We start from the raw sequence: 27,613 nt of genomic DNA on the forward strand, positions 1-27,613 counted from the left end.
CACCCCAAAGATGAAATAGGAAAAGTTCCAGTAGAGTTCCTTCCACCTATCGTTTTTCACCAGTTAATTTCCAGTTCCTTGTTCATTATTGCTTTTAATTTCTGATTTCCTTGAAGATGAGCAAAACCTGGTGAAAGTCATGGAACTGGTGGATGCTGTGTATGGTCCGTACAAGCCCTACCAGCTGAAGTATGGAGACATGGAAGAGAAGTACCTTCTCATCCAGTTCAGCGAGGTGCCTCTGGTAAGGTCACAGCACTGCCGGGGCCAACTGGGCATCACTGTATCTGCCAGGCTAGGGTCGGGGTGGCTGGGATGCTTCAGAGAAGGTGGGAGCCAGCATACAGAATGCAGAGAGTGGGAACAGGTGTGTAAAACATGGGCTTTCAGCGCTTCCTGGGCTCTTGTAATCCAAATTAAAACGAGACCACAGGTCTGCTACCTGGTTTTTATTTAAAATCCCCAGTAAGGACCTCGCACCCCTCAGAGGCTTAAATCTTCTCAAGATTAAGTTGGTTTTCTCCCTGAGTCAGTCATGATTATGCAGTCTTTTGTTCAAGGCAGATATGCAAACAGACACTGGAGCGGAGCACTCAAGGATAGTGCTCTCAGGCCAGGTTCACCAGGTGGACACACCAGAGGGGAATTTCCATTGCAAATAATTAAGGCTGTCTAGTGGGAGGTGGGAGAAGGCAATGGCACCCCACTCCAGTACTCTTGCCTGGAAAATCCCATGGACGGAGGAGCCTGGTGGGCTGCAGTCCACGGGGTCACTAAGAGTCGGACACGACTGAGCGACTTCACTTTCAATTTTCACTTGCATGCATTGGACAAGGAAATGGCAACCCACTCCAGTGTTCTTGCCTGGAGAATCCCAGGGATTGGGGAGCCTGGTGGGCTGCCGTCTATGGGGTCGTGCAGAGTCGGACACGACTGAAGTGACTTAGCAGCAGCAGTGGGAGGTGAGTTGACATTGAAGAATAGATCTTACAGTAGTTCAAGTCGGCTGCCTCCTGCCATTTTTTTTCTGTTTTCTAAGGATGTCCCTAGAAAGTCTGTTCCACTCAGTTATGTTTTTGCCCCTGAAAGAAGCATGTTTTTTTTTCACCACATTCTTTTGGAGTGTGTGATACGGAGAATGCAGACCCTCACTTGAGAGCCAGAGGGAGAGCTGTTGCTGCTACTGCTAAGTCGCTTCAGTCGTGTCCGACTCTGTGCGACCCCGTAGACGGCAGCACACCAGGCTCCCCCGTCGCTGGGATTCTCCAGGCAAGAACACTGGAGTGGGTTGCCATTTCCTTGTCCAATGCATGCAAGTGAAAAGTGAAAGTGAAGTCGCTCAGTCGTGTCCGACTCTTAGTGACCCCGTGGACTGCAGCCCACCAGGCTCCTCCGTCCATGGGATTTTCCAGGCAAGAGTCCTGGAGTGGGGTGCCATTGCCTTCTCCCCAGAGGGAGAGATACCATCTTAATCACAGAAAAAGAGGAAAGAGATAAAAATATAAGGATGACTATAAGGATTTAATCATGCTTTTTGGCCAGGAGTTTATTTCTGTGATCTCACTGGCCACTTAGACTGTTCTTCACTCAGTCAGGCTCTTAAAGAGCTCTCATAGTTTGGGACTACATTTCTGATGTTCGTCGTAAGTGGTTTGACCATGAATGAGGAAATCTGGAGCTCCTCCCATCTGAATGTTGTCTATTCATTTGTTCTTCAGTCTGAGGCAGCTTTTTATTGTCTCTGCTGACCAGGAACACGGGGAAGTCATTGACTGTGTGCAGGAGCTGAGCCACTCTGTGAACAAGCTCTTTGGCCTGTCTTCTGCAGCCGTTGACAGATGCATCAGATTCACCAGCGGCCTGGGGACCTGTGGCCTGCTGACAGCCCTGAAGTCTCTCTTCGCCAAGTAAGGCTGGGGAAGTGGGATCGGGGCCAGTGGCAGGGAGATATGGCCTGCTGGTGGCCCTGAAGTCCCTCTTTGCCGAGTAAGGCTGGGAGAGTGGAGTCAGGGCCAGCCTCGTGGGAGAGTGGTGTCTCCCAGTTAAAAATGCGGATGTCCGTATTCCTGCCATGAATCCTGGAGAGGCACTTGTACCTAAGCCTAAGGGGATGTCCTTAATGATGCTAAGAACATCACAGCACATTCATTATGGTGGAGCATTTAAAGCAACCAGAATGTCCACCCATTTGGAAACGGCCAAATAAGATATGGTATATTGATACTAAGGGAGTTCCTTATGAGGCAGTTAAAGTGTTAATTCTATCTACACATAACAGCAGGGATAGATGTCAAAACATACTGTTGAAGTGAATAAAAAGTTGCAGGATACAATGTAGAGTACATTTTCTGTAGCAGGGTTCAGCAAAGCTTTTCTGCCAAGGACCAGAAGATAAGTATGGTAGGCCTTGAGGGCTTTGCAGTCAATAGAGACTTTCATAGAGAATGCTTCCCAGAAGTACAAAAGCAGCCAGAGACAACACATACCTGAGTGGATGTGGCCTTGTTCCAGTAAAACTTTGTTTACAAGAAACCAGGAGTGCCAGTTCCTATTCTGGATCCTTTTTGAAACTGTAAGTGCATTATATATTCCTATAGAATACAGGTCACCAAACTCTAGCTCATGAGCCAAGTCTGTTTTTGTAAAAGTTTTTGTAAAAGCGTTATTGGAATTCCACCAAGCCCGTTCACTTATCTGTGGCCTCTAAATCCTCCCAATGAAGTTAGAGTTGAGTAGTTAGAACAGAGACCTTGTGACTTGCAAAGCTTAATACCTGGACTTAACAGACAAAGTTCGCTAAGCCCTGATGTGAAAGGTTAGGCAAAACTCAAAACACTGATTATATTTGAGGAGAGGGAGGACTAAGTTAGTAGTCATTGGAGACTTAGCTTTGTTATTTTCTGATTCTTAAAAAGGAGAATAAATTAACACATTTCTTGTGGAATTAAAAATATAAAATAAAAAATATATAAACATCGTGCTCAGTAGAAGAAGCCAATCAGACAGGACCTCACGTTATATGATTCCATCTATACAAAATGTCCAGAACAGGCAAATCTGTAGAGACAGACAATAGGTTAGTGGCTGCCTAGGCAGGGGATGCGGGTTCCATCCTGGGTCAGGAAGATCCCCTGGAGGAGGAAATGGCAAACCACTCCAGTATTCTTGCCTGGGAAATTGCGTAGACAAAGGAACCTGGCAGGCTGCAGTCCATGGGGTCGCAGAAGAGTCAGACGTGACTGAGCAACTACACCAAAGGGCTGGGGGGGGTGGGGGAGGCATTTGGAGGAGATGCAGGATGACTGCCAAAAGGTAACAGGGTTTCTTTTAAGGCTGATGAAGCTTGTTTTAAAGTTGATTGTGGTGATGGTTGCACAACTCTGTGACTGCATAAATGACTTGTGTGATTTGTGAATTGCAAAGGCAATAAAGCCATTAGAAGAAAGAAAGAGGGAAGACCAAAATTAAATTTACTTAGAGAAAAGAAGAGGTAAGAAATTTCAGTATAAGGCTGGATTCTCTGACCTGTGCGATTGAGGTGGAAGGGCCCTTGGGAGGTTAGATGCTTCAGTCTTTAGCTTACGGACGGATACATTCTCAGGCTCTGCAAGAGATCGTATTCTGGAATAAAGTTGCCTTGAGTCTCAAGAAATTCCTCGTACTGAACTGAATGCTCTTTTGCTGCCGTAAGTTTAGGGAGCCCTTGTCATTCCAGAAATACTGAACATGCCCCTGTGAGCTCTGAGGGCCCCGTGCTGTTGGTTACTGCCGTGGGCGGTCTGCACCTCCGAGGGCGGCTCACAGGAAGATACTGAGGGACAGGGGCCCTGCTCGCAGAGGGAGGGGGAGCGCGTGAGCCCAGATGGGACCTCCCGAGAGAGAAACATCAGCAACAGGTTTAATCAAATAAAAGTCACCTCTTTCTCTGCCACCAACCAGGATTTTGTGGATGAAATAATTCTTTTTGAGATCTAAAAATTTTATTATAACAAAAGTAAAATGCTTTCAAAAATATATATATATTTAAATACAAAAAGGTGTAAAAAAGGAAAAGTCTTCCTTCTTTCCTGCCCATATCCTTCTCCTCAGAAGTCACAACTTTTAGTCTTTTATTTAAATATATCTAGCTGCACTGGGCCTCAGTTTCGGCATGCGGGATCTTGGTTCACTGACCAGGGATCGAACCCAGGCCCCCTGCATTGGGCTCAAGGAGTCTTAGCCTTCTCACTCTTCTCTCCAGACTTTAAAGAAAATTTGTTTGTTTATCACCTTTAACTGTTATGTCTTGACTCTCAGCTCTGAAAGGCGAGGAACTGGGCCTCCTTGAGCCTGGTCCTCTCATATCCTCTCCCCTCCCAGTTCTCGTTGGTGATGTTTTCATTTTTGGTTCTTCTATTGGTTACTTCAGTTCCTTCATTTTAAAAAGTAATGCAAATGCATATTAAAAATTCAAACTGGACCAAAGGATGTATGATAAAGCCAGATCACCTTCTCGAGAAGGGGAGGATTTGAAGCTACCAAAACAGCTGATATTTGTTTATGAAATTAGTCAGGGAAATAAGGGTGATACTGACTTGCCCAGGGTTCAAGTGGGACCTTGTTCAGTAGTGGGGGGGGGGGGGGGCATGGGATGGTGTTCAGGAAGGAGGGGTAGGGAGGATGAAGGATGCAGGCAGGGCAGGAGGGTAGCCTAACCTGGACTCGGCCAAGACTGTAGAATCCATAGTTAAAGGTGGGCTGGTACAGAGTCAGGGGCGTTCTGGCTGTGAGGGAGCCTGGGCCCAGGAGGTGGAGCCCCCTGAGCTGAGATCCTGGCTCAGGCACTTAACTAGCTGGGACCTTGAGTGGGTTCATGCACCTTTCTGAGTCTTGTTATCTTTTAGTTGGGGAAACTGATGGTGATAATATCGCCTTTCTGTGTGGTTGTGAATATTGAGTGAGAAGTGAATGTGCTTAGTCGCTCAGTCAGTCTTTGCAACCCCATGGACTGTAGCCCGCCAGGCTCCTCTGTCAGTGGAATTCTCCAGGCAAGAATACTGCTGGAGTGGGGATCCTTTCCCTTCTCCAGGGGATCTTCCCAACCCAGGGATCAAACCCAGATCTCCTGCATTGCAGGCAGATTCTTTACCAGCTAAGCTATCAGGGAAGGCAGTGCAGAAGACATCATTAAGTCCATTTTGAAGATGAGGAAACTAAGACCCAAAGACACCCAGGTGCTTGCCTAGATACTGCAGTGCAGGTCTGTCATTGCCTCACAGCCTGTTTCTGGATGTCTCCCTTATGCCCAGGCCTGTGCTAATTCCTGGGGATACAATTATGAGCCACAGAGGGATAGTCCCTGTTCTCTCCCAGAGCTTCTAGTCTAATGACAGCAATAAACATGAAACACATACATTAAATAAGCTATTTAGTGATACTTGGGATTTAGTGAAAAGTGGGATGTGATAAGCTATTTAGTGATAAATGGGATGAAGAAAAGTAAGTGGTATAGGTGGGAGCAAACAGCACAGTCTTCGAGGGAGGGTGTTCAGTTTGGAATCCAGTTTCATGCTTTGTTAAGGTTGGGCCCAAGCCATGGGGCTTGGCTGTTTACTCTGAGTTCAAGGATTGGAGTGGGCTTCCCTGGTAGCTCAGCTGGTAAAGAACCCGCCTGCAATGCAGAAGACCCTGGTTCAATTCCTGTGTCGGGAAGATCTGCTGGAGAAGGGATAGGCTACCCACTCCAGTATTCTTGGGCTTCCCTTGTGGCTGAACTGGTAAAGAATCTGCCTGCAATGTGGAGACCTGGGTTCGATCCCTGGCTCAGGAATATCCCCTGGAGAAGGAAATGGATACCCACTCCAGTATTCTGGCTTGGAGAATTCCATGGACTGACTGTATAGTCCACAGGGTTGCAAAGAGTCGGACACAACTGAGTGACTTTCACTTTCAAGGATTTCAATGCTGCAGAAGTACCTTGTGGTATCCTAGGTATCAGTCAGGCATTATAGTGGGGCTGTGATGTTTTAAAACAGTCCTTTAAATTAGCTTCCAAAGAAATGCCTCTGTTAGGATGAGGGAGTGATTTGCGAGCATCATCTGTCACCTGGTGGGTCACAGAGTTGTGGTCTTAGTGGCCGTCCCCTTCCCCCTCATCTTGAACATCTCCTAAAGCTGCTCTGCAAGATGAAAAAGACCGTCTTGTTACATAGAGACTTGTTTGTGGTCAGAGCTTTATGAGTCGTGACAACCCTTCATAGGATAGCCTCTGAAGATGCTCTCATTAGCGGTTTGTCTAAAGCTTTGTAATTCCTGGTGTCTCTAGGTCTGGAGAGTTTATGATGACACCGCTGTTAATTTTTCTTTCCCCTAGGTATGTGTCTGACTTCACTAGTACTCTTCACTCAATACGAAAGAAGTACAGACTGGACGATATTCCTCTCAACTCTCTTTTTCAAGAAGATTGGACGGCTTTTCAGAATTCCATTAGGTAAAATGGGAGTAAACATATATAAACATATATTATATATAATAGTGTATAAAAATGATAAATGTGGGGCTTTTATCTCTTTGACTGTCTCCTCCACCTCCCTCCTCTTAAAGCAAATACTCTAGACACTGCAGACAAGCCAATAAACAAACCGAAAACAAACAAACAAAAAACAAACACCAAAAAGACCTGTCTTGCTCTTAAAATATTTTTAGAAATTCTTTAGGAACTCATCTCCTTTGGTGATTTAAGTTTTTTGTCTGGCTTGAGATTTTTTTCCCCCCTTAGCCTACAGTTTTTGCAGTAAGTTAGAGCTTTTCTATTTTAGAAAATGCACAGCTGATTGTATCCTGTTTCTGGATCTAAGTGCCATAGCACTAAATGGTAAGGCAGTACTCTTTGGCCTGTAAAGAGCCATGTAAGAGTTCCATGAAAGGACTTGAGGTGACCCTCCTGAGTTGTTGTTGACAGGCTCCAGGGTAGCCTCTGTGACCTGTGGGCTGCTTGGTAGACACCCTGTTGCCCTAAACCCTGAGGTCTGATCTGAGTGTGACTGGCAGTGGCCTGAGGCATTTGGCCCTTGATATGTCCAGCCAGGGGATGCAAATGCTGGCCAGTGGCCGGATCTGACCTATGGACAAGCTTTGTTTGATCACAGGATTTAAAAAAATTTTTTAAGTTTATTTGCCAGCATGTAAAACCAGATATAACATAATCCAGCTTTCCAACATAATGTCAAAACTGGACTGTCTGGAAGCACTGGGTCTGTGTCACCCCAAGGCCTTGACCTCTGCCTGGGGCTGGAAGCTGAAACCCCCGCTTGACTAGGTGAATGTTCTCTGTTCTCTTCTCCCACTCCTATGAGGCCTATCAGCCGTACTATTGGCCTGCGATAAAAAGCAATCCAGAAATTTCTTTTCCTTACAACCTTTCTTCGCAGACATGTGTTCCGGAAAGGCAAGCTGCTCTCCCTCCACTTACATTCCTTGCCTGACCCCCCGGGCTAGGTAGCGTGCACAGGGTACCCATGGTGCATATGTGTCCAGTGACCATCTTACCAGGGCAAACCCAGGACCTCCCAAGACCATCTGGAATATCTCCTCATGGGCTCTGATCTGAACTTTTATTTTTTTGATGAAATTTAATGTTCCAGATGCTAATATCCCTTATCAGCTGTGGCAGCTTGGTACACCAGAAAATATTATGCACGAAGTTGTTCTGCTGTACCTGATGTGAGTGGAATATTTCACTTTCTCATAAACCTTTCTTATGATGGAATGCCTAGATATCTTGGTGATGATAGGCACTTTTAGAGAAAGTTAAAAGTTAACTAGCCCTGAGATGTTTTTAATCCTTGGATTTGTCCTGACATTATAGTTTGGTGTTGAAGGACTCAGTGGCTGGAGTTTGAGGCCTAGCATAAAATTACTTGGAAATTAAATGAATATTAAATTCAGACATGATGATCATTCAGGCTTATCTCTCAGAAACAAATGGATTAAACTCATCTGCCTTTCATGTGATCAGAATGGAACATAATTCTAATATCAAAACAGTTTTCTCTTCTATGCCTGGCAAATAGCAGGCATCTCGCAAACATTAAATTATGAATTTTGGTTTTTAAATTTTAGAGACAAAAGATTTCCAACCCATTTTTTGTTTGTTTCTGGTTTTTTTTTTTTTTTTTTTGGTCACACTACAAAACTTGTGGGATCCTAGTTCCCTAACCAGGGATGGAACCCAGGCCCTCAGCAGTGGAAACTCAAGTCCTAACCACTGAGCCACCAGGGAATTCCCTCCAACCCATTTTCTCAAAGACAAAAACCAAAAGCAACTTCAGTATTTTGTGTGCATGCTAAGTTGCTTCAGTTGTGTCTCTTTGCAACCCTATGGACTGTAGCTGGCCAGACTCTTCTGTCCATGGGATTCTTCATGTAAGAATACTGGAGCAGGTTGCCATGCCCGCCTCCAGGGGATCTTCCTGATCCAGGGATCAAAGCTGGATCAGATCTTTTAGGTCTCCTTCATTGGCAGGTGGGCTCTTTACCACCTGCACCACCTTGTATTTTGGGACATGTTAAATTATTTCAGATCACGTTGGATAGAGTTGTGATTCATAGCAGGGAGACCCATGACAGAGGAGTATCAGAAAGGACCAGAATTTCCCTTTTACATGAATTACTAATAAATGAAACATTTCAGGTCAGCCCTCTAAGTGGGCTTCCCTGGTGACTCAGACCGTAAAGGTAAAGAATCTGCCTGCAGTGCGGGAGACCCATGTTTGATCCCAGAGTTGGGAAGATCCCCTGAAGAAGGAAATGGCAACCCAGTCCAGTATCCTTGCCTGGGAAATCCCATGGACAGAGGAGTCTGGCAGGCCTCCAGTCCATGGGGTTGTGAGGAGTCTGACACGACTGAGCTCAAAGGATTAACTGCTTTCCCACAACCCAGCACACAACCAAAAGGGTTGAATAGTTAGAATTTTTATGAATGAGACAATGTTTGTCCTGTAAATGTCAGCATTCCAGATGCTTAAACTTGAAGTGCTTTTTGTTTTGTTTAGGATAATAGCCACCTGTGGAGAGCTCTTAAGGCAATGTGGGGACTTCGAGCAGCAGCTGGCAAACAGGTAGGAGGGGCCTGGGGGTGGGTCCCTGGGCCCAGGTTTAGGGAAGAACTCGATTGAGTACACAGCACAGTCTGACGCCTCAGCGCTCCAGGGCTCTCTGTACCTAGGATACGAGGTGTCAGTATTGTCACCATTCAGCATTTATTGAGCATCTAAAAGGAGCAAGGCCTGCTTGGCAGCGGGCACGTAATTTTAGTTAGATATGAAAGTCTCAGCCTAATTGAGGAAAACAGTACATGCTATCTCCAAATTATCAGTGGGCTGGGTTCCTGCTGCATATGTGAGTCAGTTATTGGAAATTGAAATAAATTTCGCCATAGAAATGGTGTTCAAAGCAGTGGTGAAGTCCCCTTGGCCAACCTACAGAATCGGGCTGAACCGGGCCAGCCTGCCGTCTGGGTTCTGCCCCAGGATTCTGTGTTGCAAAGTGGGTGTGTGGCAATGAGGACTTCTGGGGTGGGGTCTGGAAGGTCCCTTCTGTCCCTTTCTCTATTCTGATACCTGCCCCGAAGGGACCCCTCAGAGGGCTCCAGCTGCCCAGATGCTCTTGTTTTTTTCTTTCCGCAGAATCTCATTGCCTCAGTGCAGCTGGGTTCTCTGTTCTGCAGGAGTTTTCAGGGGAAGAAGTCTGAACTCGGGTGGTGTGAGGGCCTAGCATCTGTCCCTTCCCCTCTGTCTGGGATAATTCTTCATTGTCCTAAAGTCATCTCTGCAAGAGGGACTTTCTGGCAGTGGTACAAAGTGAAAAGCAAGCCGAGACCTCGGACTGGGTGGACGGTAGGGGCGAACTGCTGGGGAAGGAGGTCAGACCGCCCTTGGGGTCAGGGCCCTGAGCTGGTCATTTCTTCTCACCACTTTTGGTCTTCTTTCATTTCTGACCCCATGGATTGCCTTCAAGTCGCAAGACTTTTCATGATGGTTCTCATTATGGGGAAAGTCTTGCTAGGGGTGGGGGGTGGGGTGGGGTGGAATGAGCAGCTATTGCAGTTCATGACTCCCAAACAACCCAGCACAGAGGTTATGTGGCTTCCTGGAACAAATAAAACCAGGACATCACAGGCATACAATGGAGTGTGTGTAAATAATATAAATGATGACGTGAACGCGCCCTTCCTCCCTACTCCCACGCACACTTACGCTCACATTCATATGCGGGTGTGTATATACACACACATGGAGAAGGCAATGGCACCCCACTCCAGTACTCTTGCCTGGAAAATCCCATGGACGGAGGAGCCTGGTAGGCTACAGTCGGACACGACTGAGCGACTTCACTTTTACTTTTCACTTTCATGCATTGGAGAAGGAAATGGCAACCCACTCCAGTGTTCTTGCCTGGAGAATCCCAGGGACGGGGGAGCCTGGTGGGCTGCCGTCTAGGGGTCGCACAGGTCGGACACAACTGAAGTGACTTAGCAGCACACACACACACACACACACACACACACACATACATGGTGAAGGGAGCCTCTGGTGGAGGGTAATTAGGTCTGGGTTCACAAACGGCCTGTACAAAACGTGAACAGTTTACATTTACATGTTCAAAAGAAAAACATGTAGCTTATATTTTCTTAATTACGGTAGTAATTACAGTGGGTCCAACTCATTGCACAAATTAAAAGTTCACAAGTATTCAAAGTAAAAACTGAAAATCTCCTCACCTTGAAAATTCTTCAGAAGAAACAGTTAAAGCCCTCCACCCCTGTCACATTTGTTGAGCTCTGACATTAAGAACCTCATGGAGTTAACTCATCAGTCATCTCAGGGGGCACAAAATCCCCATTTTTACATATGAAGAGACGTTGAGGCATAGAATTTGACACAGGTAATAGCTTCTTTTAGAAAAAATTAATTATTTATTTTTGGCTGTGCTGGGTCTTCGTGGCTGTATGGGTTTTTCTCTAGTTGTGGCAAGTGGGGGCTCCTCTAGTTGCAGTGCTCAGGCTTCTCATTGCGGTGGCTTTTTTTGTTGTGGGGCATGGGCTCTGGAGCACAGGCTTAATAGTTGTGGCGTATGGGCTTAGTTGTTCTGTTGTATATGGGTTCTTCTTGAATCAGGGATCAAATCCGTGTCTCCTGCATTGGTGGGCAGATTCTTTACCACTGAGCCACCAGGGAAGCCGCAGTAATAGCTTTTTAAGTAAAATAAATTATTTGTGGAAAGAGCTGTGTCTGAGGTGATGCAAGTAAGAGGCGGTGTTTGAACGGGGATGTCAGCTGAGTCATCCTGAGTGCATGTCACACCCACACCGTCCTTCCTCAGAGATGGGTGTCCGTCCTTAGACTTGTGTTTCTCTGCGTGCATATCAGAAGTTTTACCATATCAGAACATACAGGCTTGCCTTAATCTTTTAATGAAGGTGAATATTACATTCTAAAGGGCAAGGAAGGATCTGGTTAAGAAGATGCATTGGGCATTCATAGATAGGTAAAGAGCGAGCTCCTGTAACTGCACCCCAGCGACGCTGAGTGCCTAGCCCGAGCTCTCTGGCGTAATGAGAACCGATTGAATGTATCCAGGGGAGCCTTTTTACGAGGTGGCGTCATTCTGGAAGCACTGAGCCTGGAAAGGGAAACGAGTAACAGCCACCATCTGTATTCCAATCAGGGAGCCCAAGTGTATGGCCGCTGCCTGTAAAGCTTATCTTATCTCCTCATCAGTTTCACCTGCAGAGCCCAGACTATGACTTAGGACCACTCCCCTGGGGTGGCAGCCGTGGTAGCTCGAAACACTCCAGATTACTTGAGCGACAAGTGACATTGGTTACCGGGCTTTTAGAGATCACCTAGGCAGGTGATCATTTTGACAAGGATCATTTTGTGACTTACGGGCTGAGTGAAGCAAGGCTGAGTTGGGTGTCACCCGAGGGAGTTCTCTTGAACTCGGGCAACACGCAGGGAGGTTGCCGTGGCTTCTCTATACTTTTATGGTGCCCACTACCGATTTTTGGCACAGTGGCATTTTCACTGGGACACGGCTTTAGTAGGGCAGTTCAGTGGGGTGATGAGGTTTGGAGAATCCAGAATAAATGTACACATTTCCCTGGCTGAGGTGTGGGCAGCAGCTTTTCAAGAAAAGGAGATGCGTTGAGGAAGTAGGTGGAATTGGGATGTTCGTCCCTCCCTCCTTATCATGTGTGGACTTAACTGCCTTCTCCTGGCATGGCAGGTAGCCCAGCACTGGCAAATACTGGGCTTTCCTGTTAATCTCTGAGCTTCTGGGCAGGCTCTGTTGTATTTAATCATCTGAAAGCACCAAAGCTAGCTTAGAGCCCATCACAACGTGAGAAAATGTTTCTTTTTTTAAAAAATGTATTTGTTTTTGGCTTCACTGGGTCTTTGTTGCTGTGCAAGGTCTTTCTCCAGTTGTGGAGAATGTGGGGCTTCTCTTGTTGCAGAGCATGGACTCTAGAGCACATGGGCTGTCTAGTTATGGCCAGCAGGCTTCCACTCCATGGCATGTGGAATCTTCCTGGATCAGGGATTGAACCCATGTCTCCTACACTGGCAGGTGGATTCTTAACCACTGGACCACCAGGGAAGTCTGAAAATGTTTCTTAATGAATGAGGAAATCAAATTTTCATTTTTGCATTGTTTGGTTCACAATGCTGGGAAATACATATAACAGGACATCAGAGTCTAATGATGAGATCATCTCATGGTGACTGGTTGACGTGGAGGCTAGGGAAGAATGCCGTTATTTCCTTAGGGCTGGAGCTGTGTTTATTCCAACATTTAAAAATATTGGATTTGGTTTTTACTGTACAGCACACTATTCAGACATTTTAAACTGTTATCTGTAATATTTGAAACATTCCTGGTGTAACTTCTTTTCTTCAACTTGGATGGCAGAATGATGCCACTTGCTAGCTGCCTGAGACTGAAAATGAACTGCAGTAACCCTGAGAAGGAGAGCTCACTTCCTGGAGGGAAGAGATGAAAGCTCAGCTCTCAACTCCCTGCTCACCAAATCCAGGGCCACAGGTCATTCACAGAATAATTATGGAACACCTGTTCTGTGCCCAGCACTGTGCTTTTGTTATTCAGTACTCAGTCTTGTCCTCCTCTTTGCGACCCCACGGACTGCAGCATGCCAGCCTCCCCTGTCCTTCACCGTCTCCTGGAGCTTGCTCAAACTCATGTCCATTGAGTCGGTGATGCCATTCAACCATCTCATCCTCTGTTGTCCCCTTCTCCTCCTGCCGTCAATCTTTCCCAGAACCAGGATCCTTTCTAATGAATCTGCTCTTCCCATCAGGTGGCCAAAGTATTGGAGCTTCAGCTTCAGCATCAGTCCTTCCAATGAATATTCAGAAGTGATTTCCTTTAGGATTGACTGATTTGTTCTCCTTGCAGTCCAAGGGACTCTCAAGAGTCTTCTCCAACACCGCAGTTTAAAAGCGTCAGTTCTTTGATGCTCAGCCTTCTTTGTCAGTATATGACTACTGGAAAACCCATAACATTGACTGTACGGACCTTTGTCGGTAAAATAATGTCTCTGCTTTTTAATATGCTAAGTTTGTCATAGTTTTTCTTCTTTTAATTTCATGGCTGCAGTCACCATCTGCATGTCTTTGGAGCCAAAGAAAATCAAGTCTATCACTGTTTCCATTGTTTCCACATCTGTTTGCCGTGAAGTGATACTGGGTGCCATGATCTCAGCTTTTTGAATGTTGAGTTTTAAGCCAGCTTTTTCACTCTGCTCTTTCACTTTCATCAAGAGGCTTTTGAGTTCCTCTTCACTTTCTGCCATAAGGGTGGTGTCATCTGTGTATCTGGGTTATTGATATTTCTCCCTGCAATCTTGATTCCAGCTTGTGCCTCATCCAGCCCGGCATTTTGCATGATGTACTCTGCATAGAAGTTAAATAAGCAACGTGACAATATATAGCCTTGACGTACTCTTTTCCCAATTTGGAACCGGTCCATTGTTCCATGTCCGGTTCTAACTGTTGCTTCTTGACCTGGATACACATTTGGCAGGAGACAGGTAAGGTGGTCAGGTATTCCCAGCTCTTTAAGAATTTTCTAGTTTGTTGTGATCCACACAGTCAAAGGCTTTAGTGTAGTTGATGAAACATAAGTAGATGTTTTTCTGGAATTCTCTTGCTTTTTCTATGATCCAGTAGATGTTGGCAATTTGATCTTTGGTTTCTCTGCCTTTTCTAAATCCAGCTTGAACATCTGTCTGAAAGTTCTTGGTTGCTGTACTGTTGAAGCCTCGCTTGGAGAATTTTGAGCATTATTTTGCTAGTGTGTGAGATGAGTGCAGTTGTGCAGTAGTTTGAACATTCTTTGGCATTGCCTTTTTTGGGATTGGATTTAAAACTGACCTTTTCCAGCCCTGTGGCCATTGCTGAGTTTTCCAAATTTGCTGGCATATTGAATGCAGCACCTTCACAGCATCATCTTTCAGGATTTGAAATAGCTCAGCTGGAATTTCATCACCTCCACTATCTTGTTTGTAGTGATGCTCTCTAAGGCCCACTTGACTTCACATTCCAGGATGTCTGGCTCTAGGTGAGTGATCACACCATTGTGATCATCTGAGTCATGAAGATCTTTTTTGTATAGTTCTTCTGTGTATTTTTGCCACCTCTTCTTAAATCTTCTGCTTCTGTTAGGTCCCTACCATTTCTGTCCTTTATCGAGCCCATCTTTGCATGAAATGTTCCCTTGGTGTCTCTAATTTTCTTGAAGAGATCTCTAGTCTTTCCCATTCTACAGTTTTTTCCTCTGTTTCTTTTCATTGATCACTGAGGAAGGCTTTCTTACCTCTCCTTGCTATTCTTTGGAACTCTGCATTCAAATGGGTATATCTTTCCTTTTCTCCTTTGCTTTTCACTTCTTTTCTTTTCACAGCCATTTGTAAGACCTCCTCAGACAGCCATTTTGCTTTTTTGCATTTCTTTTTCTTGGGGATGGTCTTGATCCCTGTCTCCTGTACAGTGTTAGAAACCTCCGTCCATAGTTCATCAGGCACTCTATCAGATCTAGGCCCTTAAATCTATTTCTCACTTCCACTGTATAATCATAAGGGATTTGATTTAGGTCATACCTGAATGGTCTAGTGGTTTTCCCTACTTTCTTCAATTTAAGTCTGAATTTGGCAATAAAGAGTTCATGATCTGAGCCTCAGTCAGCTCCCAGTCTTGTTTTTTCTGACTGTATAGAGCTTCTCCATCTTCAACTGCAAAGAATATAATCAATCTGATTTTGGTATTGACTATCTGGTGATGTCCATGTGTAGAGTCATCTCTTGTGTTGTTGGAAGAGGGTGTTTGCTATGACCAGTGTGTTCTCTTGGCAAAACTCTGTTAGCCTTTGCCCTGCTTCATTTTCTACTCCAAGAGCAAAGTTGTCTATTACTTCCTACTTTTGCATTTCCAGTCCCCTGTGATTAAAGGACATCTTTTTTTAGTGTTAGTTCTAGAAGGTCTTGTAGGTCTTCATAGAACCATTCAGCTTCAGCTTCTTCAGCATTACTGATCAGGGCATAGACTTGGATTACTGTGATATTGAATGGCTTGCTTTGGAAACGGACAGAGGTCGTTCTGTTGTTTTTGAGACTGCACCCAAGTACTGCATTTAGGACTCTTTCGTTGACTGTGAGGGCTCCTCCATTTCTTCTAAGGGATTCTTGCCCGTGGTGGTAGACATAACTACTTGGCTAAGTGCTGGGAATTCAGAGATGAACACTTGGTGTGTTTCAGCCTCACCATCTGATGGAGAGGAATGGGACAGCATGTGCTAAATGTGTAAGAGGTGAGAGGCTGGTGAGGTCAGAGGACTGAGGCCTGAGGGGTACGATTCGGCACAGGAGAGCAGTCCCTGTAGAAGGGGTAGGATCTTTCCAGGGGCACCAGGGAGGGGAGAGCATTTCAGATCACAGCAGCATGTGAGCAAGACATGCAGGGGCCTGAAGCATGGTGTGTGGGCTGAGCTGGGGGCGGTTGGCATGGGAATGGGAATGTCTATAAGCATATAGGGGCTCCAGTGATGGAGGGCCCTGGGTGCCATGCCAGGCGTGTTTAGTTTTATCTTGTGGGACACTGGCAGGTCTTTGGGGAAAAGATAAAATCAGATTTGCATTTAGAAGAGATCATCCCAGTAACCCTCAGAGGACAGATTAAATGAAGCAAGGAAGGGACGGCCACTGTGATCCAGACTTGAAAGTAAGGCAGTGGCAGGGACAGGCCATGGTTCCATATAAGAAAGACCCAGCCAGAATGACCTGTGGGCATAAGAGACAGGGAAAACTGACTTGACCTTAATGGCAGAGGCAGGTAGCTGCTTGTGTCAGCTCTGGCTCCTGAGATGGATCCTGTCCCCAGCATTTGTTTGCAGATTCAGGCATTTCTTGATGAAGTCATGGGATTTGTTTTTGAAGAAGTAAGTGCCTGAAAGCTGCCATGTCCAACTTCCATGTCCATTCAGGAGGAATGGAGCAAAGGTTTTCAGCGTCCATCAAGGGAGGTCATCTTCAGTAGATACAGAGAGTCTACTCCCCAAGCCATGCTAGAGGTTGATCATCCCATAGAACCTCCCAGCAGGCTTTGTTCCTTCTCAGGAAAGCGCCAGCCTTCCTCAATATGTCTCTCTAAACTGCAGAGTAAGCTTTATGGTGCTGATAAGCACAAGCAGTGCCCAAGCCCAGCGTGTATGAGAGTGTGAGTCCTGTGGGTAGAGTTGTGCAGGGAGCTCCAGGGACGAGCTGTCCCACTCCCAAGTCTAGTGCCTCCATGACCTTTAGACTGGTGGCTCCCTTGGCTTTGACCATTCCAAAGAGATGCTCACAGAGCTCATATGTAGGAAGTGCACAGTGTTCCGGATTGCAGTGAATTGACAGCTGCCCTGAGGCTGGGCGTCGTATTAGGACGACGGCATATTCTGTTAGTGTGTTAAAACAGGAAATGAAAACGTCTGGTGTTCATCGTGCACCTGACGTCCAGCTCCCTCCTGAAGGATGCGTGGCATCTGTGTGCCTCATGAGGAGGTCCTGGGATTCAGGGAGGAGCATGAATGCTCCAGGAAGGAAGTTCCATACACGTGGCTCAGGGCATAATGGCCATCACTTTCGTTACAGGATTTTGTCCACAGCTGGGAAGTATCTCTCTGACTCCTTCAGCCCTCGGAGCCTGACCGGTTTTCAAGATAGCATCTTGACAGACAAGAAGAGCTCTGCCAAGAACCCATGGCAAGAATATAATTACCTCCAGAAAGATAGCCCTGCCGAATATGGCAGTTTAATGGAAATACTTTATACCCTCAAGGTATGAGACCAGACTGATGGCATTCTTGCACTCTTGAAAGCTTTTCCCTTGTCACTCACCCTTTCCCTAACCCGGCTGCTCTGCCCCCTGTGTGTGGGCCCTGAGCTGTGGCAAAGCCTGCTCCCATGTCTCTGTCTCAGTTATGTTGGGGTTTTAAGAGGCCAAGCAACTAAACCAGAGTCGAACCAACTGAAGCACAGTTGTAGGAGTCAGATTAATGGAGCTTTCTTACTGAAAGATAGGTTGGAGAATGCAGCTCTAGATCTGTAGCCAAATGAGCTTGCCATTCTTCCCCCAGAGTTAACTTGTCAGCAGGGTGGGCTGAGCTGGACGGCCCTGAACCTCCACACAGGGACAGAAGCTGGGAAGGTGGCCCCCAACCCAGCAGCCAGGGGAGGAGCAAGGGTAGAGAGAAGCCAGGCACGAGCACCCCCTCCCCCAGTGCAAGCTTCTCCATGTGGCAGCACAAGGACGTGGGAATCAGTGTTAGATTTGTTTGTCTGCCATCAAACTGACCTTGACTTTGAGCTTTGGGCCCCCGTGGGGTCCAGTGGCAGAGCACCCTCCTGACAAATGGAATGAGCCATAGGCTCCCTGAGAATGACCCGAGGTTCTTAGCGGTCCATGGCATCCTTTCCAGAAACTTCCTCCCCGTCACCCCCAGTCTGATTTGAATCTCAGTCTCTTGGTGATAAGTAGAGGAGATAGTACTGTTCCCAGAGCACCAAATTCAATCTGAAATTATCTATTTGGGCCTCGCACTCTGGAGGTGAGTGCACAGTGGCCCTCAGAATGTGCCTGACGCTTCAGCGTTGGCCCGCGAAGGGTCTCCCCCGCCCCTGCACCTTGACCCACTACCTGGCTGCGTTTGAGCTTGACAAACACTTCTCAGAGCCATTCTGCAAGTTCACTCATCCATGCTCTGTGATTAGGTTAAAGCAGCTCCGTTTATCTTTATTGCTGATCTGATTTATGTCTGTTTGTCGTAATCGGTTCACTAATAATAGCAAAACGAAGGTTACATTTTCCACCTCTGTATTTTCTCAGGCTATTTGGAAAACCTTGGGACTCGCACAGCGGGGTGGGGGGTGCATGCTCTGGTGTACGGCTGAGAGTAATTGACTTGACCTCCCTGGGAATCAGGGCTCTGCCCATCACTCTTGTTTCTACTTGACACGTCTCATCATTTTTTTTCCTTTCTTCTGTACCCCCGAGGGACAGTCACAGGTTACTTTTTCGTAAACTGTCACTCCATGAGCTGATATTAGCTTAAGTGCATCAGAATCACCTGGAAAGTGAATGAACAATATCCAGACTTGGTGGTTCAAGCAGATCCTGGGTGTCTGTGACTCAGCGTGTCCCCAGGGGTTCCCGAGCACAGCCAGGATCGGAAACCATCGCTGTCAAGAACCCTCTTGCTGTTTTCCTTTCGGTGGCTTTTCAAAATGTTTAGCTCGTCCCTCGTTACATTCAGGGCCTAACAACCTGCCTTCTGCATTTTCTTGTCTTAGGAAAAAGGGTCGAGTAACCACCACCTGCTCTCCGCGTCGCGATCGGCTCTGACTCGGCTTAACCAGCAGGCGCACCAGCTGGCTTTTGATTCGGTCTTCCTGCGCATCAAACAGCAGCTGCTCCTCATTCCCAAGATGGATGTGAGTCTCCCACCAACCAGCCAACGCTGCCTCTCACCTGCTATGCTGGACCTATCTTCCCTTTCCCGAGCCTTAGGAGGGGCCCGCTTTGACTCTCCTGGGCTAGAAGCCTCACTGCAGGGTCACTGTTCCCTTGTAATTCATTGTTTAGCATGACTGTCTTGTGTGTGTGTGTATATATATATATATATATTTTTTTTTTTTTTTCCTGTTCCCAAACAATTTATTCTTCTTACGGGTTACATAACAGATCATCACTAACCCCTGCCAAGGGGCTGTCTCATCTTAATAGTAGTCACTGCAATGCTGTGGTTTCAGATTGTTTTTTGGGATTATTCCTCTTGCTTGATTAACTTTCACCATTTGGAGAAGCTTACCTGTGGCCTCTCAGGGGGAAGCAAGGGAGCTTATGTGCCATTGGATAGGCTAGGGCTGGTCAGAGGAGCTATCTGATGAGGTCGAGTTGTTCTTATGCCAGATGTTTGTGGAGACTTCGTTCTGGAACTTTACCCAGGAGAGTGCCTTACCAGGGTGTGGTCTGGTGTTTTTGAGGGGAGTTTGAAGGGTAATGCTCTTTTCTATCTTTGATACTCTTGCTGTTTGGTTATTCTTGGAATGCCTTCCTCCCTTTTCTCTTCTCTGCTTGTCCTTATTACTTTTCAAGGAATTGCCCCTCAGTCCTCTATTTTCTCTACTGGCTCTTGACTTTCTCTGGGTCCAGATCTCAGGTTTCCTTTCAGATTTCTGAGACAGTCCCCTGATTAATTTTTCTTATGGACTTCTCAAGTCTATTTGGATTTGGCTTTTTTATCATTCTTCCTTGTTCTCTTTTTGGAGATTAGGATTTTTTAAAAGATAATTTTTGGGGGGACTTCCCTGACGGCTAAGACTCCTCACTCCCTTTGCAAGGGGCCTGGGTTTGATCCCTGGTGAGGGAATTAGATCCTACATGCTGCACCTCAGACCTGGCACAGCCAAAATAAATAATGAATGAAAGAAAGAGAGAAAGATAGTTTTTGGGGAAGGACCCATTTATGGGCTTTTGCTCACCAATAGATCCTTTGCTTTCTGCTGTCCCCTGGAAAATATACTAGATCGGGAGCTGAGGGCCACTCACTCATTCACTGTATGATTTGGTCAAGTCTTGTGCAAAATGCCATGAGATCTTCTCTAACCAGATCTTACATTGCTACCATGGGTGGGGTGGGGTTGCGTGTCGGGTTGGTGGTGTGGTGGCTATTGCTGTCATATCCTAGCGGAAGTGATGTCACCATAGCTATACCCAGACAGCCACGTGTGGTCTTGCTGGATCACATGGCTGAGGCTGTTAGAGCATCTCCTTATCCTTAAAATGGGGATACAGTGATGCTCATCATATGAATATGTGAAGATTAAGTGAGGTTTCGTATATGATAGAATTTAGCAGAGTCCCATCACAGAGTAGTTGCTGAATAAGTAGTGGTTTTCTTTTTTTCTGCGATTATCAGTTTTTAAGAGTAATGATAGTTTTTAAACATAAAAATTACTCATTTTTCAGAAATTCAAACAAAACAGGAAAGTACAAGGAATAAAAGCAATAAACCCCTTCAAGGTACCTCCATCCAGAAATCATCAAGCCAGACATATCTTCCTGTCTCTTCACATGCTGAGGGCTGGGTGGGCATTGATAGATAGATGGTCCACAGGAAGAAATGGAATTGTACTACTCATGCTGATTTTTAAAAAAAATCAAATGTGTGCAACATAGATTTTATTTGACTTTAGAAAACAAAGATAAATGAACCAAAGGAATGGTTGAACTTGAGATAATAGTTTCTTCACCATGAAAGGTATCAGTTCCCAGAAGATCTCCGCAAGATCAAGAAAGATTATAAAAACTCCTGATAGATGGAGTCACTGTTTTTGTTAGTCACGTTTCCATTTTAGATAGATACTAGCATTGATTCCGGAGAAGGCAGTGGCAACCCACTCTAGTACTCTTGCCTGGAAAATCCCATGGACGGAGGAGCCTGGTAGGCTGCAGTCCATGGGGCCACTAAGAGTCGGACACAACTGAGCGACTTCACTTTCACTTTTCACTTTCACGCATTGGAGAAGGAAATGGCAACCCACTCCAGTGTTCTTGCCTGGAGAATCCCAGGGACTGGGGAGCCTGGTGGGCTGCCATCTATGGGGTCGCACAGAGTCAGACACGACTGAAGCGACTTAGCAGCAGCAGCAGCATTGATTCACTTGCCCTGAAAGCCGATGGGATTAGCATTCCTTCCTTCTCTCATCTCCCTTCCCCAACCTCCCAGGTTTGGTTGTTTTTTTGTTTTGGTTGTTTTTATCATTTTTATTTTGTCAGAGGTTAAAAAATCTCGGCCTCCTCTTCTGAAGCCTCAGTTCTGCCAGTTACCTAGTCTTCTTCGCCACTGAGCCGGGCTGGGCGCCTCCACCATCCTTTCCCCTCTACTTCTGCATTCCACGCTCATTGTTCTGCCCCTTCCTCCATTGCCTGATCTCACCTTCTCATTCAGGCCTCACCGCAAGGGTTCGGGCGCTGGGAACGGATGCAGGCAGCTGGGGATCAGGGGGAGTTCTCCCAGTGCGCCCGCAAGAAAGCACACAATGCAAAGGCAAACACTTTCGGCCTTAAGGATTTGAAAATGAAACCCTGGCCATTAAATGTTTGTTTTTAATGTTTGCTGGTAAATCGTGTTGCCCTTGTCCATTACAAGAATATAAACCAACACCATATTCCCTTTCAAGATAGGCTGTTGAAGTTTACTTTCGTTACCTGGTTAGAAAAGCCCCTTTGAAGGAAATTTTGAGTTGAAAAATAATCTGCACCATTTCCTTATTGACCTCTTCGGGTCCACCCCCTCTGCCCACTGTTTCAGGCCCTCCCACATCAGTCCACCCCGTCTCGCCCTTATTCCCAAGTACTTTTCCACTCTGGCTCTTCTTCCCCTCCACCCTCATCTTAGCCACCCTCCTCCTCTGTGAAGCCTTCCCAGGGCCTGCAGCCCACGGTGCTTGTCCTTTAGATGCTGTGCCCTTTCCCCACGACTCAGCCCTGGCTCCTGGCCACTCCCCTCTCTGCCCGTCCTGGCCTTTACCACCTCTGCTCCCTCGCTGAGCCCCTCTTTGCCAAGACTCTACCACCAGGTTGCATGGTTGCTTCTTTCTAAATCCGTCTCCATCTGTTTCCATGGCCACTGCCCTGGTTTGGGTTCTTGTCGTCTCTGAATTGTTTCTTGAGCCTCTCCACCTACAGTCCTTCTGAGATTTGCTGCATCAGTCTTCATAAAGCATCGCTCTGATTTTGTCTCTGCACATTCAGATCCCTTCCCTGGCTCCTCACAGTCAATGTGATCGTCTATTTTTAAAAACTTTTTATTATGGGAACATTACCTACATATATGCAAGAGTAGAGGGAAGAGTGTAATAAACTGTGCGTCTTCATCAACCTGCTTTGACACTGACCAACTCTTGGCTGTCCTGTGTCATATATACCTCCTTATCTAAAATAAGAGCTCTAGGGACTGCCCTGGTGGCACAGTGGATAAGAATCCACCTGCCAGTGCAGGGGACACGGGTTTGATCCCTGGTCTGGGAAGATCGCACAAGCCACAGAGCGATGAAGCCTGTGCACCACAGCTGCTGAGCCCATGCTCTGGACCCTGTGCTCCGCAACAAGAGAAACCGCCTCAGTGAGAAGCCTGCACTCCACAACACAGAGTAGCCCCTGCTTGCCACAACCGGAGAAAGCAAAGTAACAAGGACCCAGCGTAGCCAAAAATAAATAAATAGAACTCTCAAAATAATCACAATACCATGCTGCTGCTGCTGCTGCTAAGTCGCTTCAGTCGTGTCCGACTCTGTGCGACCCCAGAGACAGCAGCCCACCAGGCTCTGCCGTCCCTGGGATTCTCCAGGCAAGAACACTGGAGTGGGTTGCCATTTCCTTCTCCAATGCGTGAAAGTGAAAAGTGAAAGTGAAGTCGCTCAGTTGTGTCCGACTCTTCACGACCCCATGGACTGCAGCCCACCAGGCTCCTCCGTCCATGGGATTTTCCAGGCAAGAGTACTGGAGTGGGGTGCCATTGCCTTCTCCATAAGCATCCCTAAAAAGAAAATTAAAAATAATTCCTTAATGTCATCAATTAATGTTCAAATTTCTGATTGTCTTATAAATGTCATGATTTGAATCAGGATCCACACTAGCTCCGCACATTGGTGGGTATGTCTTTTATATCTCTTTTGAGACGTAACAGGTTACCTTCTCATCTCTCTCTCTCCCTCCCTTCCTCCTTCCTTGCCTCTTTCTCTTTTCTCTCGCTCTCGTTTCCCCTTTTCTTAGCCTGGTGTTCACACTGTGCATTCTCCTTCCAGCCTTTCCTCTCTGCACCTCATGCGTCCTCTGGCCAGCCCTTTCTCTAGCCGCCTTGGGCTCCTGTTCCTCTGAACTCTTATTGTATAAAATCGACATCCACCACTGAGAACTCCTGAAGTGGAAGCGTGTGTGTGTGTGTATGTGTGTGTGTGTGTGTGTAGGTGTAGGGGGTCTAGGCTAGGAATGTGTCAGGGGGTCTCGATTCCCTAGGGAGAGCAAGAACCAAGATCAGCCATTTCTTTGTCTCTCCCTACAAAGCCTGGCACAGCACAGGCACTCAGTGTGCGTGCCTGATCCATGTGTCCCTCCCTGTGGGGTGGGAGTTAACTGAAAAAACGTAGGATATTTTGAAATGAAAGGATTCTCAGAAAAGAACAAGAAGTTTAGAAAACTACAGGGGCAGGGCTGGGGAAGAAAAGACTTTGTCTAGAGCAGGCAAATTAAGAGCTGAGTTGGTGCTCGAGAGCGTGGGGAGGAGGGCTGCAGCTTGGCCTGGGCCGGGAGCCCAGGGGCGGACGTGGTCACGCCATTCCCGGAAAGCTACTTAGAGGATCAAGCAACCAGATCGGTCTCAGGTGGCTGCAGAGAGCAGCTACCATGTGACCTCAGGAGTCCCTCCAGGAGTCCAGCCAGCAAAGGCCCTGCTTTCCAGGCTGGCTCTAGGGAAACTCGGGTAAGAATTAAGAAGCTAGACTTGTGTGTGAAGGTGTGCCGGGCTGGCCTCTGTAACCACGCGTGTACCGTAACTGGCCTCACTCTATAGAGGAGCCCAGGGAGGCTCCACAGTGACGTCGTGGTTCCACTAAATGACAAAAGGAGACATGTCGTGCTGCAGGTCTCTAGACGGGGGGTCAGGAGAGGATAGAGGGGTTGCCGGTGGGGTCTGGAGCCTCCTTCTCATCCCTTTCCCACTGAGTTCTGAGTCAGCTGAGACCTAGATCCAGGAAGCAGGTAGATCAAAAGCAGCAGCTTTACCTTATTGGCAGCAGTATTGGTGAACACGGTTCCTGCAACCAGACAGGGCTTCCGACTCACATATGGTCTCTGGGGAGGGTTTTATCAGGGGTCCTGGTCTCTACAGGGTGCAGGCTGACGACCCCAGAGTTAGTGAGGCTACCTGTGCCCGGCAGAGAAACCCAGAACAAGAATAACCAGCTCTTTCTCTGACCTTCCAAGAAAGGTGAAGAGAGTATCGGTTCCCATTGAATAGTTGAGTTGGGAAGGTGGGACTTCCTGCTATGTAGAGTTTTATGGATCAGAAAGGATGCAGAGAGAGAGAAAGAATTGCCTTCTCTGTGGCGGGCTTCCCGGTGATGACTGGAGGAAGAGAAACCCCTGCTCTGCCACATGGCAATAACACCAGAGGCCAGCTCTGAGCAGAGACAGCGCCTGCGGTGGGTGCCACGTTCTTCTGTGCTTTCCCTTGCTGCCTGGGTGCTGTGACCCTGACTGCTTCCTCTCCTTCCTCCCCTAGAGCTGGAACACTGCCGGCATTGGAGAAACCCTGACCGATGACCTGCCCACCTTCAGTCTCACCCCGCTCGAGTACATCAGCAACGTAAGAGCCTCTGCACACTTTGCTCTGTGCTGATCACAGCATCTGAGACTGCGTCATGTCTGACCCTTCCACATGCAATGGTCCTGGCTGCCCCGGTGCTGTCTGGACCTGTGCTTTGGGACAGTCTCCATCCATAGCCAGGAGTTTAAGGAAATGCAGCTGACTTCCTTAAGTCAGCTGATGAAACACATGTGGATTTTGGAGCCGAACACATTCCTGCCCCTGGCCCATCCCTCTCAATGTGAGATGTGGCCAAAACCTGAGGGCTTCAAAGTGTGAGTCCAGTAGGACAGGGTCCCCAACCTTTAGGATCTAGTGCTTAATGATCTGAGGTAGAGCTGATGTAATAATAATAGGGGTAAAGTACACAATAAATGTAGTGCACTTGAATTATCCCCAAACCACACCCCCAGCCATGGGAAAATTGTCTTCCATGAAACTGGTCCCTGGAGCCAAAGATGTGGGAGACCACTGCAGCAGGAGATTCAGAGCTTGGGAAGATGGGAAGCAGGTGGTCAAATTCTTCATGACTTTTCAGAAGAACAGTGTGTCATAGTTGTGTGTTCAAACCCAAAAAAACATGTAGTGAGCACCTACCTTTTACCAGGCCTGTGTGCTCATGCTTAATTTCATAGCAGCAGGTACATCTCTTCCCTGGTGGCTCAGATGGTGAAGAATCTGCCTGCAGTATGGGAGACCTGGGTTTGATCCCTTGGTTGGGAAGATCCCCTGGAGGACAGAATGGCTACACACTCCAGTATTCTTGCTTGAAGAATTCCATGGACACAGGAGCGTGTCCATGGGGTCAGAAAGAGTCAGACACAACTGAGCGACTAATACTTCCACTTTCAAGTAAATCTCTACAAGAATTTTAGTTATACAGGCTTAATGTTAACAAAGAGCAGAATGAGCCTTGCAGGGGAACAGGGGCACCTCAAGGCCTTTGCCCCTTCACCTTTCACCCTTGGGAGCTGATTGTCTCCCAGACATCTGCATGTGGCCTCTCCTTTATTGCCCTTCCTGCAGTCCAGCTGCGTTGTTTTTAAATGTCAGTGAACCTAAGAAATGTCCGGGAGCAGCAGATCCCAATCATGTCTTCCCCATACTGTGGGAGAGTTCTGTGATTTTTCAGGGGTGATTTTGAGGTGGGTGATCTCTGCCATGAGCATTCACTTTAGGACCCACCCCTTTGTAAGTCATGACTACTGAAAAGATGGGAAAGAATTTTAAAAGTAAACACGGTACAGTTAGAGGAGGCCTGTGTGATCCCACTGGTGAGTAGCAAAGAGAATGGCCTTCCACACTCTGTTCATTGAGCAGTGTCATTGTCCACAGGGCAGTTGTTTTCCTCTGTTTTCAGGGCATCATCCAATATCCTGGACTGAGGGAGCTGAAAATGTGAGTCGGTCTTTACAACCAATGAGAAGACTCTCATTTTTAGGATTGAGATTTGTGTGGCAGTGGTAGTTTCGTCGCTAAGTCATGTCCGACTCCTGCGACCCCATGGACGGTAGCCTGCCAGGCTCCTCTGTCCATGGGGATTCTCCAGGCAAGAACACTGGAGTGGGTTGCCATTTCCTTCTCCAGACTTGTGTGTTGCACTGTAAATTGATTCCAGAAATGATGTTGCTTTCCAGAAGGGACTCGAAAGGTTTTCACATTGACTTTTTAAAGATTATTTATCTGTCATTTTCGGTCCTGCTGGATCTTTGCTGCTCTGCTTGGGCTTTCTCTAGACGCAGTGGCTTCTCCCGTGGTGGAGCACAGGCTCTGGAGTGTGAGGGCTTCAGAAGTTGAGGCGCACAAGTTTAGTTGCCCTGAGGCATGTGGGATCTTCCCAGACCAGGGATCAAACCAGTGTTCCCCTGCATTGGCAGGCGGATTCTTAACCACCAGACCACCAGGGAAGTCCTAGACCGAGGTTTGTCTTCACAACAACTTAGTGAGCCGGTTGGTGGCAGCCGTGTTTTCACATCAGCAGCACCGAGGCTCTGGGGGATGGGAGTGGGGTGGGGAAGCCATTTACCCAGCGGCTGCTCTCTTAGGATGCCAGGATGCTGTATGTGTGTCTCACACAGGATTAATTTTATCCTTGCCACAGCCCTTTGAAGTAAGTGTGAGATCACCCTCATTTCAGAGATGATGAAACCAGGGCCCCGGCTGGTAAAGTAAGGTGCCCAACGTCACACAGTGGGAGAGTCAGAACTCAAGCCCTGGTCCTCTGACCACAGAGCTTTTCATGTTTCCTGAGTCACTGTGCTTACCTAGACGGGATATTGACGAGTATTTATTGAATATGTGAGAATAGTAGACAAACCTCTAGAGGTCTGATGAGAAGCATCTTTTCCCACATTGATTTCCAAAAAATAAACGTAGAACTCCCAAGAGAAACCTGGTGTCATGGAATCTCTCTAGGAATCACAGTGTGAGGCCCATTAATTGAAGTTCGAGGTGTCAGATGATTGAAAATTTGTACTTGACACTTTGCCTTGTTGGTGGATGCCCTCACCCACACAGAACTGTGTGAGCATTATGAGGGGATGAAACAGAACGTCCTTGGGAAAAATGAAATGGCAAAGATGCAAGGCATAATGACAATTCTTTATCTCAAGTAAAACTGGCTACAGGTGAAAGAGGTACCAAGTACAGGAAT

The 27,613-nt window shown here is 46.9% G+C and overlaps 1 protein-coding gene across 1 annotated transcript in view; it reads left to right on the forward strand.

Annotated features, from left to right (window-relative positions):
- COG7 (component of oligomeric golgi complex 7) overlaps nt 1-27,613 on the forward strand; it is a 90,113-nt gene that overhangs the window by 44,262 nt on the left and 18,238 nt on the right. The window contains exons 8-14 of the mRNA XM_027526938.1: nt 117-244; nt 1,753-1,907; nt 6,353-6,469; nt 9,033-9,098; nt 17,186-17,372; nt 18,884-19,024; nt 24,877-24,960. Coding sequence (XP_027382739.1) covers nt 117-244; nt 1,753-1,907; nt 6,353-6,469; nt 9,033-9,098; nt 17,186-17,372; nt 18,884-19,024; nt 24,877-24,960 — 878 coding nt within the window. The remainder of the gene's footprint in view (nt 1-116; nt 245-1,752; nt 1,908-6,352; nt 6,470-9,032; nt 9,099-17,185; nt 17,373-18,883; nt 19,025-24,876; nt 24,961-27,613) is intronic.

Source organism: Bos indicus x Bos taurus, chromosome 25 (assembly GCF_003369695.1).
Source record: "Bos indicus x Bos taurus breed Angus x Brahman F1 hybrid chromosome 25, Bos_hybrid_MaternalHap_v2.0, whole genome shotgun sequence".
Lineage (NCBI taxonomy): Eukaryota > Metazoa > Chordata > Mammalia > Artiodactyla > Bovidae > Bos > Bos indicus x Bos taurus.